The 12,073-nt window shown below is 41.0% G+C and overlaps 1 protein-coding gene across 5 annotated transcripts in view; it reads right to left on the minus strand.

Annotated features, from left to right (window-relative positions):
* Positions 1-12,073, minus strand: part of VAV3 (vav guanine nucleotide exchange factor 3) — a 205,487-nt gene that overhangs the window by 45,277 nt on the left and 148,137 nt on the right. For all 5 annotated transcript variants that reach the window (XR_014512441.1, XM_083445167.1, XM_083445166.1 and 2 more), the window contains exons 18-19: positions 8,349-8,371; positions 5,341-5,386 (exon numbers count right to left, since the gene is read on the minus strand). Coding sequence is in view for 4 of the 5 variants with exons in the window: in XM_083445167.1 (XP_083301293.1) it covers positions 5,341-5,386; positions 8,349-8,371 (69 nt within the window). In the remaining variant the exon portion in view is untranslated. The remainder of the gene's footprint in view (positions 1-5,340; positions 5,387-8,348; positions 8,372-12,073) is intronic.

A 12,073-nucleotide genomic window follows, 5' to 3' on the forward strand; every position in this document is an offset into this window, starting at 1 on the left:
AAAACAGGAGTAGCTACAGGGTTATGGGGTTCTTCAAGGGCAGTTGGGAAAGGCAGGAGGCAGGCCCTCTAATCCTGCTTCCGGACCAAGATTCCTAGTCTTGAAGGCATCCCTCCAGAGTCAGGAGGGAGCTGCAAGTATTCCTCCCTATGCTACCCTTTCCATTTACTTTATTTCAATTCATGAATCATTTCATAGGAAACATCTCAAGACATCTTCAAGAAAAAACGTATGGAAAACATGTATAGAAACAATTTCAAATCCCATGCAGGTACAGTCTGGGATAAATTATTAATTTTTTTTAAAACCACCTTAAAATGCTTGTTGAAGGAGGAAGGTGGGAAAGCCACAAAGATGTGATGAGATGGGAGACTGATAACACAGGATAGGGCCAAACTGTTTCCTAAGCAAGTGAATGGAACCGATCTTAGGAACAGAAGAGAGTGAAATTTGGAAAACCTTAGATGGAGGAAGTGCATCCCACTACAGGTGCTCTTTTCCCTTTATTAAGAAAAACACGTATGTCCATTATTTGAGAGTACCACCTCTCTTCATATGAACCTATCCAAACCCTGAGATCAGCCTCTGAGGCCCTTCTTCGTGCGCCTCCTCAGTGAGAGGTCTGGAGTGTGGCAACATGAAAACGGGACTTTTCTGCAGTGCCTCCCCGTTTGTGGAATGCTCTCCTCAGGGAGGTTCGCCTGGCACCATCACTGTACACCTTTAGGCACCAGGTGAAAACGTTCTCTTCAACCAGGCCTTCGGCTAGTGACATCCCATGACATTTTAAATGTGTTGTGGGAAGGAGAATTATTGGCTTGTTGTTGTTGTTGTTGTTGTTGTTGTTGTTGTTGTTTTACTATGTACTTTGGGTTTTTTATATTGTGATTTTATGTTGTGAACTGCCCTGAGATCTATGGATGAAGGCTGGTATACAAATTTTAAAAAGAAAAGAAAAGAAAAGAAAAGAAAAGAAAAGAAAAGAAAAGAAAAGAAAAGAAAAGAAAAGAAAAGATTGCATATATTTACAACAAATAAAAACTCCCACAGTACTGGAGGCATAAATCTCTGCCAACTGTTACTATACATGAACAGAGTCAACGGAAGATGCACACAGCAGGTGGTCTGAGGACAAACATCTCAGCTTCTTAAAGGGGAGGGATTGTGTTGGGTTTCTGCCCTTTTCCACTTCTTGGGCAGCAGTGGGAAACCTCCAGCTCAAAGGAATAATAAGGCCTGGCATGGGCTTCTACTTTGGCTCACAGGGCCACTTTCCCCAAACTATGCCCACCTGTACCACACCTGGCATCCAATGTCCAATCAGGTGTGGAGCAGCTAAAGACATAGCTGCAAAGGAACCATCAGCAGACTCAAAGTGTGCTCCTGGCTGTTCTTTGGCCACCAAGGCTTCTTGTAAGTGTGAATCAGCTGATTGGCACTGATACCAAGGGAACTTTGCAATGCAGCCGGATCCTGCCCAAAGGGGCATGCTTTAGATGTCAATCAGCTAATTAGTACTTATAGTAACCCTTGCAATGAAACCCCGCCTTTGACTGTGCAGTCTGAAATTAAACTCCACGGACAAAGTGACATTTCTCCTTTGCAGACTAGCTTGAATTCAAACCTACATGTAAAGGAAAACACTTCATCTGACATCCATGGTGGCCTCAAGAGAGATAGATAGGTGAGTGGGCCACCCATCTGTCACAGTGGTTCTGAGGGGTATGTCAGGATCTGGCCTGCCAACTGAATCCAGTTAGTTGCTCACTCCACTTTAGGGCAGAGCATGGCAGCAGCTCCACACAGTTCCTTCAGCAAGCTACTGAAGCAGGATTTCCCCCCACGAGAGATAAGATCATTTAGCCTTCAGTAGTTTTACAAAGCTTTGTTAAGTCTCCGTGTGAGAAGTGCTTTGAAGCAGAACTTAAACTATTAATGAATTAAGTAAATGAGTCGCCTTTGGTGGAGGGGAAATACTCCCTTTTGCTTTGTGTTAACGTTCTGTTATTATTTAAAGAATAGTAACGACAACAACGTTCCTAACATTCAGTGATTGATTTCTTGGTTAGCCTTCCGAGGAAGAGTGTGATAATTAATAACAGTAGTGATTACACTTGAGAATTACTGCAGGAGTCAAGTCTCCATTGTTACAGCACATAGATCTCAAGGGGTGTCCAGAGCACAGTCTAGTCCTCTTGTGCTGGATGAGTTTCAGTTGGTAAGGCTTAAGGACATAGACAAGGTGATTGGAAAGGTCAGGGCAGCCACTTGCGTTCTGGACACTTGCCCCACTTGACTGATGGAAACCAGCAGGGAGGGAAAGCTGGCTGGACCAGGGAGGTGATTAATGCCTCCTTGTGAGAGAGAGGGTGTTCCCTGCCTGCTTGAAGGAGTCAGTGGTAAAACTACTCCTAAAGAAATCCTCCTTGGACTCAGAAAACCTACGTTACTACCGGCCAATTGCTAATCTTCCCCTTCTCTGCTTTTGTAAGACTCGGCACCCAAAATACACAACTGGCCCTGACCATGAAGTATAATCAGGCAGAATCACCAAGTTCTGTTGAGAAAATAAAACTATATAGAAGCCAGACTTGCAAGAAAATGTCTTAACAGAAGTAAGCCAGATCAGGCCATGTGGTACGACAAGACACATCTAAAAAAACACAGGAATTTTGCTGCTGTTCCCCTTCCCTGCCCCATTGTCAACTTGAAGACAACAGCAAAAACTACCAGCCAAGTTGTACAGAGGCAGGATATTTGCCCATCTAGCAGTACATAGGCTTTAAAAAGTTGGTTGGAGGCATGAGGCATGCTGGTTCTTGTCCTGCAACTGAGAGTTAATGTATTATTTTGGGGAGAGGCAGTATAGTTGGCATAACTGCAACAGTTGAAATAATACTGCCAAGCAAGGAACAAGAGCTTTTACAGAAAATAAGCATATCAGATGGGGAAACCACTGAGTTGGTTTAATTGCCGTTGTTGAGTCATCTAGTTTTGTACCTAGCTGCAATCATCAGAGGCGCAAAAGATAACTTCTAACCTGCAGGGCTCAATGTAATTATGGGAGGTAGTTTAAAACTCTTTGTTTTGGTTTAGGGGTTGTTGTTTTTTTGCAACCGTCATGAGACACTTCAGCAGTGGACGTGCTAAGAGACTTAAGCTGCATGAATCATAAGGATAATGGCAGCTGTAAAAACAGATTCTGGAACTACACGTGCTCCACCATGAATAATTACTGACATGGACCTGTGCAATCAGATTCCCGTTGTGACCAGAAGTAATGAAATATTACTCTCTTGGCATCAAGCAATTTTAAAAAAATGGGTTAGGCTGATGGTTCTCAGACTGTGATGCATCATGGGGGAGGGTGAAGCAAAGTGGCTTCTGAAGGGGCAAGATCAATCCTGGTGTGCGCATGAGTTAACAGGAAAAATATGCTCTGTAGTGTGGATGAAATGGAGCCCAGCACCAGGTACAATGCTTTTGATTAAAGCAATCCATTGGGCACAGGGCAAGCAAAATTGTATCGTTGTGGAGAATAGCCACTCCACCTCCCTGTCCAATCTTGACAATGGGTGCTGGGCCAAAACATAGCTTGCTGCACCACCCAGCCAGGTTTCAGTAATAGGTACCAGATAGGCTCCTTCTTTCAGGACTTGGGAATCCTTAATTCCTTAAGTCCTTAATTCATTAGCCTCTGTGCCACACATTTAGAACTTTTCAATGTGGAAAAGTATCTCCAAGGGCACAGTGAAGCAACACTTGGCTTCAGGCAACAGCTATATTTCTTTCAAAATGCCCAATATGGTAAGGTTGTTTTTTTACAAAGGGAGTGGTTAGTCAAGACAATTTAACCATTTGCATTTCAACTCCCATGCAACTGAGCAGTAAGTACAGGAGCTCTTTTTCCCTGCATAAATGAAACTTCCACCATCACCTGCTTAGTTATGGACTTGGAACTCCTGTTTCAGGTGCAAATCATTCTTACGTTACTACGTTTAACGACTCAATAATCTGACTTGCTTTTGAAAAAGAGCTCATAAAAAGAAGCAGAAAAGAAAAGAATCGCCCTCCTCACACAGTTACTGTATATATGTGCATTCAACGCTTAAGAGAAAGAACTCGCATTTGATTTTACCAGAACTACATGTTTATTCAGTTAAACCACATTTGCAAAACCCCTGGTACTGCTTTCTTTGACAGAAACCTGGGTCTGGTGAGAGGTGGGGGAGACAGCTGTAGAGGGAATGAGGAGAAAGATTAAGAGCATAAAAGTCAAAGTGCATTCTGTTTGGAGTCTTGCACCTCAAAATACCTAATACCTGCTGCCTTCAGACTCTATGAAAAACATCAGCTGTTGAGAACAGAGTGTTGCAAGATTAGGCATCAATTTTAAAATACTTGCTCTATTTAAGCAGCATAAGGTGAGGGAAGAGTTACCAAAAGTCCAGGGGCTTCTAGGTATGTAAGCAAAGTTTAAGAGCACCACTTGTAAAAGCAAAGCAGCAAAGCACACATACAAACACACACACACACACACACACACAGTTCAGATAGTCTTATGATGGTCATATGACTGTACCCTTGAAAACACGGTCAGGAAAGTGATTAGCAGCCTGAGAGCTTATTTGAATCCAGGCCATAGAATTCAACAAAACTAAAAGGTCCCAGTGTTGAAAGAACAATTTCCACTAGTGCAACATCAAAGCACACTGCACTGACAATCTTGACTGTTTCAGTGAATATAGCAGCAGCTGCATGCAGGAGAGTGCTACTATAACAGTACATGCGACTTTACTTTTAGTAGTAAGAAACTATTACACAGAGGTGCCTGCGGCCTCAACGCTGGCAATATTTTAAGCAGGCTTAAAAACCTCTCGGATCACTTTCTCTTAATGGGTCTTTTCTCAGAATTGGTTGCAGTCCTACTGATAGTGCTGATGGTTGAATGTTCATTTATTTCAATATTTATAAAAATTTCCAACTTGTCTATGTTAGCTCTTGTTATGCATTTATTTATTTTTTTTACTGTTTTATTATGTTGTGAGTGGGCTAAGGTGGTGTACATATGATTGTATAAATGATATGGTAAGAAACTGGGAAGGGTATTGTATCTTGCTAGGCCTGTGGTACAAGAATACAACAGACTTTTAAGATCAGACTTACATCTGCCATCTTACATTATACTGCTATCACTGAGATGCCTTGTGGGTCAGATTGGTGGTACTCGTTCCCCCAAAAGAAAGAGGCTGTATAAATAACATCTGATAATGAGATTCAAACCATTAATTACCCTGTGCTAATTCTAAAGTTTTAATGATGAAAAAGAGAAGCACAGACCTGGGTCCATATGCCTGGAGCTCTTTCGGAGTCCATTTGGTCGTCTCTGTGTATTTGAAAAGCACAAGTTAGATACTTGTTTTGAAAACCCATTCCTATCCAGTTAGTCTCCACACTCCACACTCCTTTGACTTTCCTAGAAGGGCTGGCCCAAGACATTTTGCTGTCCTCAGTGGAAGCCAAATAGTGCTTGCACACTCTCCCTCACCCTGGACAGGCACTGCAACAGTTCCTGCCCCCCCCCCTCATGTTCCATGTCACAGTGCCCAACAGGAGAAGCTGATACAAAAAATTATAATAATCCCCTCTTCCTAAAATTTACTTTCAAGGTAAGACATAAAATGTGTAGAAGTATGGAATATAAATTACAGACAAAGCTCACCACGTACAAAGAGTGTTGTTTCCCATCCCTCAGACGGACCATCTGTCATTAAAGGTTTCTGCAGAATTTACTTGGTATGGGCAGTGATGAGCAGGTTGCATTTGTGTGTTTAAAAAAGCAGGCAGCTGTTATTCTGCAGAAGGTGTTCTGCATGTCTGTTCTGCCCATGATCTCACTAAAAACGTTTTCAGCTCCCCAATTTACATACAACTAAAGCCATTTTCACTTTCCAATAAAAAAGAAGAAGAAGGCTTCAAAAGCTTCAATTTTCATTTACAGTGAAGCTCTAACTGACCACATAAAAGCGTATGAGGCTGTTGCAAATGTAATTATAATAAAAAGTAATTTCTACTTCACTTTTATGTTCCTTGCTAGAGTGGAAGAAATGAGCTGCAATTTTGAGAACGAACGGAGGCCCTGATTATTTTGCACGCTACATGAGATAATTCTGCAACAGCCGTTTACAGAAGAAGCTTCTTTTTAAATATTTTTATTAACCTCCAAGGCAAGTTTGGGAGGAAGGGGAAAGTAGAACATTACATAACGTTACATAATAAATGACTACCTTAAAAGACCAAGTCAACAAGAGTCTTGAAAACTGCAGGGCCCAGAGGTAGCCCTGTACATTTTGGTGCTGAAAGCAGAATGTTCAGATGGGGGTTAAAAAATCATCTCTTACTTTTTAACCACACTTGCCTGTTACATGTTAGGAGGTACAATGTATGTTTTGAAACACTTAAAAATGCAGCAAAATATGCATTTTTGTAAAGTAATTAACAAATCGCTGCCCTTTAACACTACTCCAAACTCTACCGCCTGAGGCAGGCCAACCCAGCCTGCAAAGTAGTGGCGATGACTTCAGCAAGTCCTCCTCCACCAAGCTCTATGGAGGAGAAATGCTCTCAAGGAACATTCAGTAGCCTCAACATCACATCGCCAGACATAAGAAAAGTCACGTGCAAGCAAAAAAGACTCTGGTCAAGAGTGTGACACAAACAATAATTATACTGCAGTGAACTTCTCCCTCCTTCTTGGAGCTCTGCAATCAACCAACCTGTACTTTGAGATTATATAATCTCGTCAGGAAACAGAGCACCGTTTTACAGCCATGCGTGCTGAGCCTCTAGACTGAGAATTGTGCAGGCCCTACTAACCAACCGGAATTGGTGTGTAACAATTTGCACATGCAGGCACCACGTTGGCCTGAACCTTTGCACTGTCAAAGTAGGTGCAAATCAGAGAGCCCCAACACCAACTGACACATGTTTTTATGGCCTTTACTGCTTAGTAATCATTAACTGGCTCATTCACAGAAGAGCTTTCCAGGACATGGAAGCTCCGAGTGGTGTTCATCCTGGATTTACCACCTCAGGAGCCATCTCACTACTGTCCACCTATTTTGCAGAACGTAATGTTTTCCATTCCTGTGCATCAATGGAACAAACAAGGGGTGGACTTTTAGGTGGATCTTCTCAACAAGATTATTATTTTGCACCCACCTGCAACACCCTAAATCCAGCACTGATGGAATCATCCCTAAGTGTCCAGCACTGTTACACAGAGAATGGAGAATATAATGCAAGGCAGAGCGAGAGAGAGAGAGAGAATTTCTAATTCCACTTTTATTACTTAAGACTTATTGAGAACCAACTTCATTTGCTTAAGGATCAATTGTTAGTTCCATGTAATTTCCCTGTGTTGCCTCGTTGCTGGAGAATGTATGGAAAGTGCTCCTTAGGGGTAAATCCACACTTCCAATGAAGTCTTAAGCTCCCAGTTGACATAAATCCCCTTCCAAATGGAAATGAAACCTGCTACCAAAAAATATAAGCATTGCACGGTATAATACAATGTACAGTTAAGTAACTCTCCCCAAGCAGCCTTTTCATTATCCGCGTTTAACTTAGCCCCACATTTCAGGGCAGTATAAAAGGATACAAGAGAATAAATGCAACATTTCCCCCCGAAACCAAGAGAAAAGAAACCTTTCTGCAAATGTACCAAAATTAACACAGTATTCTGGGATTATTGTCATCTCATGGAATATGTGCCCATTGGCCCAATACCATTCTGTCACAATATTAAAGATTCTCCAAGTGATCCCATGGCAAAGAATTCAGCTTCAGAAATCAGCATTTGACTGCACATTTTACAGCACACAGATTGAGAATTGCTGAACTTTATACTCATGCATTACTCTTACATCAGTAGGTTGCAAAAAAATTAGACCACTTGTAATTCTTCTGCTAAATCCCATGGTATTTTATCATACTGAACCATTACTTGGTTTTTTTATACATGTTCTGCTAATATCTTGAACACCAAGGAAGTCTAGAGAAAACATCAGCCCCATGAAATTAATAAGAAATCTGGGGCACGAGGCAACTTAAGTCTCCTTGTATTTTCCTTTTTCTAAAGAGTATTATACACTATCCCCACTGAAACCAATGGGACTTGAAAATTCTTAATCTTGAGCACTTTCACTATCTTTTTAATCCAATTTTGCCAGAGCACAAGCACAAAATGCCTTAAGTGATCCCAGCCCTAACACCAAAAAATAAAAATGAAACATTTTAGATCAGCCACAAAATAAATGTCAACCCAAACTTCAAAAAGTTGCACTTACCTCATGTTTCAGGGTCCCGGGTTCTGAAACAAACGTAAAAATTGGCATGGTCAGAAACTGAAAGTTCACTCCGTTCAACAGTAATTCCTTGCTGTGCGGTTTGGTGAGAGTACACGGAGCTGCTTTGTTTAGCTAGCTGATACCTGTTTTATGCTCCACCAGCCCTGGGGCTCAGCTCGTTATTTTGCAAACTGTGTTCACTTAGTTTTATTGGCTCAGGTTAAGCAGCACTGAACAGCCATAAACAGATTCAAGTTTATGCTTAACTCTGACAACACGCAGCTTTCCAAACCAACAAATCAGCTATATACATTCTGAAATAGTTTGATGAAAGGAAAAACTCAGAAGCTCAGACTTTACAGATTCAACATTTGCACTGCAGTGCAAGACTTCAGGAGACAGCATGGGAGCTTCTCTTCCCAAAAGAAATGAATCTGGGAAGTATTACGTCAGAGAATGCAAAATCCTTATTTATTTTGCATTCTGACAATAATGTTTTCCAGAAAGTTTTTGCATTCATACAATATATTGTGATGCCATAGATATTCCCAATAAAATAACTTGTTATGCTGGAATTTGGACTCTCGTATGTGAAGAACAAGCATACATAAAGCAGTAGCAACAAATACAATTACTAAGAGCTGTACTTTTCATTGCTGTAAATCTTTTGAAAAGTCAAGGAAACTTCAGCCATATGAGGTGGGGATGCCCATACAACAAAAGTTTATCGGAAGAAAATGAACATTTTAAGAAAGAAATTATCAAATAACACTATACTATTAGACTTGCTACCTGTTTTTCAACCTAATATGAAAGGAATGTAAGGTTAGTTATATATGGTAACAACTGCTAGTTTTTACTAAATATTGGAAACTGCCAATACCAAACTTAAATGTTTTTTATAGATATATAACAGGGTTTTTTTAATAGATATATATCAGAGGAGAATTGTCAAAAAGTTTATAGGCAAATGGTCACTGTTTATTGATTTTTGTAACCTGAATTTATTAACGGTAAGCTGGCAATTATGCTCTAATATGCATAATTTTGAAAAAGTGTTTTAATAATGTTACTTTTAGGTTAGAGTGAGTTGCATCAGAGCTGCAGGAGGAGCATTTCGCTTCCACAGTAGGACTTCCCCATGCTATCCTCTCCCTGCGCGCGCACACACACACACACACACACACTGCTCCAGAAGGTCTTTCAACACTTTGGAGCAGATTATCAGGGTGCATAAGGAGCTGCAAGGGAGAGGAGGGGGAAGTCCCACTGTGCAAGTGGAAGCCCTTTGTATGAGCAGAACAGCAGGGGCGAATACAACCCAGTATCAACAAACTTGAAAGCATGCTACAAAATTAATCTAGCTTTACCTTAATTTTTTCTAAAGTGTATTAATTGTAGACACCCTCTCTTGTTTTGTTTTTGTTTTTTAAATTAAGACAAGGCTACAGGCTGGTCTACTACCCTTGCGTAGTCATCATTTACTGACTGCAGCATCAAGTAGTGACTTGCAGTTCTGTTTGAACAATCATAGATTGTGCACCACAGATAGCCCTTAAGTATTACTTCTTATTACCGCAAATACAATGGCCTGTATCCAAATAACAGAGGAATCAGCTTTGTGCATCCCAAGGGAGTTTGAATTCACATTTATCAAACGGTAGTTCTCTTTGGAAGGGAGCTTCAGAATCAGATTGCGTCATGGCACTGGTAGAAGGGGTGGAGTGGGGGGGTTCAATCAAATATCTCACCAGCCATACCCCAAGCCATTGCTGCTTGGAAGAAGGAAGAAGAAGCTCTAAGTTTTGCAGATGGGTATCGAAGATTAAGAAGAGGTTTCTGGCTTTCCCAAGTAGCTGTAAATATTGCTTAGTACTAAACTGACGTTCTGCTGGGCTAGGGCTACCTTCTCTCTTTCAATTCCAACTGTATGTTTATAAAGTAGATATTGCAAAAACAAGAATCTGGACAGAAAGGAGGAAAAGAAACCAGAATTCTGCAGCTGGCTGACATAAAGCAGTCTTGTTGTAAGGTTGTGCTGGTAGTTTTAAGGCACTAATCCTGCTTTAAAGACAAGCACTGTCTTATTGGTATGCATATATATATCTATATATATATATACAGATAGATATACACATACATGCGCGCGCACACACACACACACACTGCTTATATACATGTAAATCGACAAATGCTGCAAAACACACCCAAAGAGCACAATCATATTTATACTACTCAAAAGATAAGCCCCACTGTATTCAATGGAGTTTTCTCCATAGTAAGTATGTTGAGGATTGCAGCCTAAATCTCCAAATAATATCTTGTCATAATAAAACTGATCCTGCAACACTACTGTACCAGCTTCCCACTACGTAGGAAAGTGGAGAGTTTAAAACAACACTATTTCTTATAAAAAGACAGAGAAAACTAAGAAAGAAACGGCATGAGCCACATCTAAAATGGCCACTCCTATGAACAAAGTTCAACTTTGGGCATTTTTTTAAATGTATGCTCAGAGTATACAGTCCAAGACATGAGTGGGCCTGCCCTCCACTTTGTTTGAATAGCTTATCTTGAAATGAAGTACAACTCATGCTGTTTGGCAATACATATTACGTAATGCAACTGCTAGATCTGTTTATTTCTAGGCAGGTTTCCAAGTTTTATCCCTGCACTCTGCCTTACTGAAAACATAATACTGAATAGACCACTTTGGAAACATCAAGTCCAAACTGGTCTTAAGAACATGAGAATCTCCTTGTGGGATCACACCACCGACTTAGCAATCCATCTCTCACACCTGGCAGCCAAGTGCCCTTAGGACACAATGTCTCAAATCTCAACATGGCGAACTTAAAAATGCATGCCTCCACGACATTTTAGATGTACACATAAAACCACAACATGTATGCACAGCCAAACACACACAAGGCTATGGTTCTGTGTTGCATCTGCATGTTACTAAAGGGAAGGCATTAGGGCAGCCAAGCTTGGCTGAGGGCCAGTTCACACATTACATTTGATATCTCAGCATTTGAGATGTTTCAAGTGTATGTGTGAAAGCAGCAAAGTGTTTACCATAGATGTAGGCTCACAAGGGAACCATGAACTGCCTGTACACACCGAGGCAAAAAAAGAAGAAGCAGATCTGCCTCTAATAATGTATGGATTGGTCCTTACACATGGCAACTATGAAGACTGAATATTTCTACCTATTTTTGTCAACTTTTAGCTCTATATTCATCCCTCTTAAACAGTAATACAAAAGGATACTTGCTGATACTACCTCTGATTGAATCAGATTCAGCTTACCACTGGTCTGGCAAAATATGTCTCCATCAACCTCTGCAGGATTAAATCTTGCCAAGGTATATTCATTCGCCTTATCGCATAAACTTCTAATTAGAAGTTCAGGAAGAAGGTTCCACTTTCCTTTCTTTTCCAGTTATCTACCTGACAGGTAGCCAGGATGGAAAGTGGTGTCAGGTGTGTGTGTGTGTGTGTGTGTGTGTGTGTGTGTGTGTGCGTGCGCGCAATATAGCAATCAGTGGTTCAGCAAAGAGTTGGGGAGCACTTCAGTCTACACTTGAGCAACAAGTTGCTGAAACAGAAACCCTATTAGCTCCTTGTATCACATCCTGACTCCTGCTGTACAGGCTTCCTCTTTCTGGTCATCTGCAGACTCGGCATTGAAGATGGCAAAGGCTAGACCAGCAACTCTTTCC

Source organism: Podarcis tiliguerta (assembly GCF_965153285.1).
Source record: "Podarcis tiliguerta genome assembly, chromosome: 6".
NCBI lineage: Eukaryota > Metazoa > Chordata > Lepidosauria > Squamata > Lacertidae > Podarcis > Podarcis tiliguerta.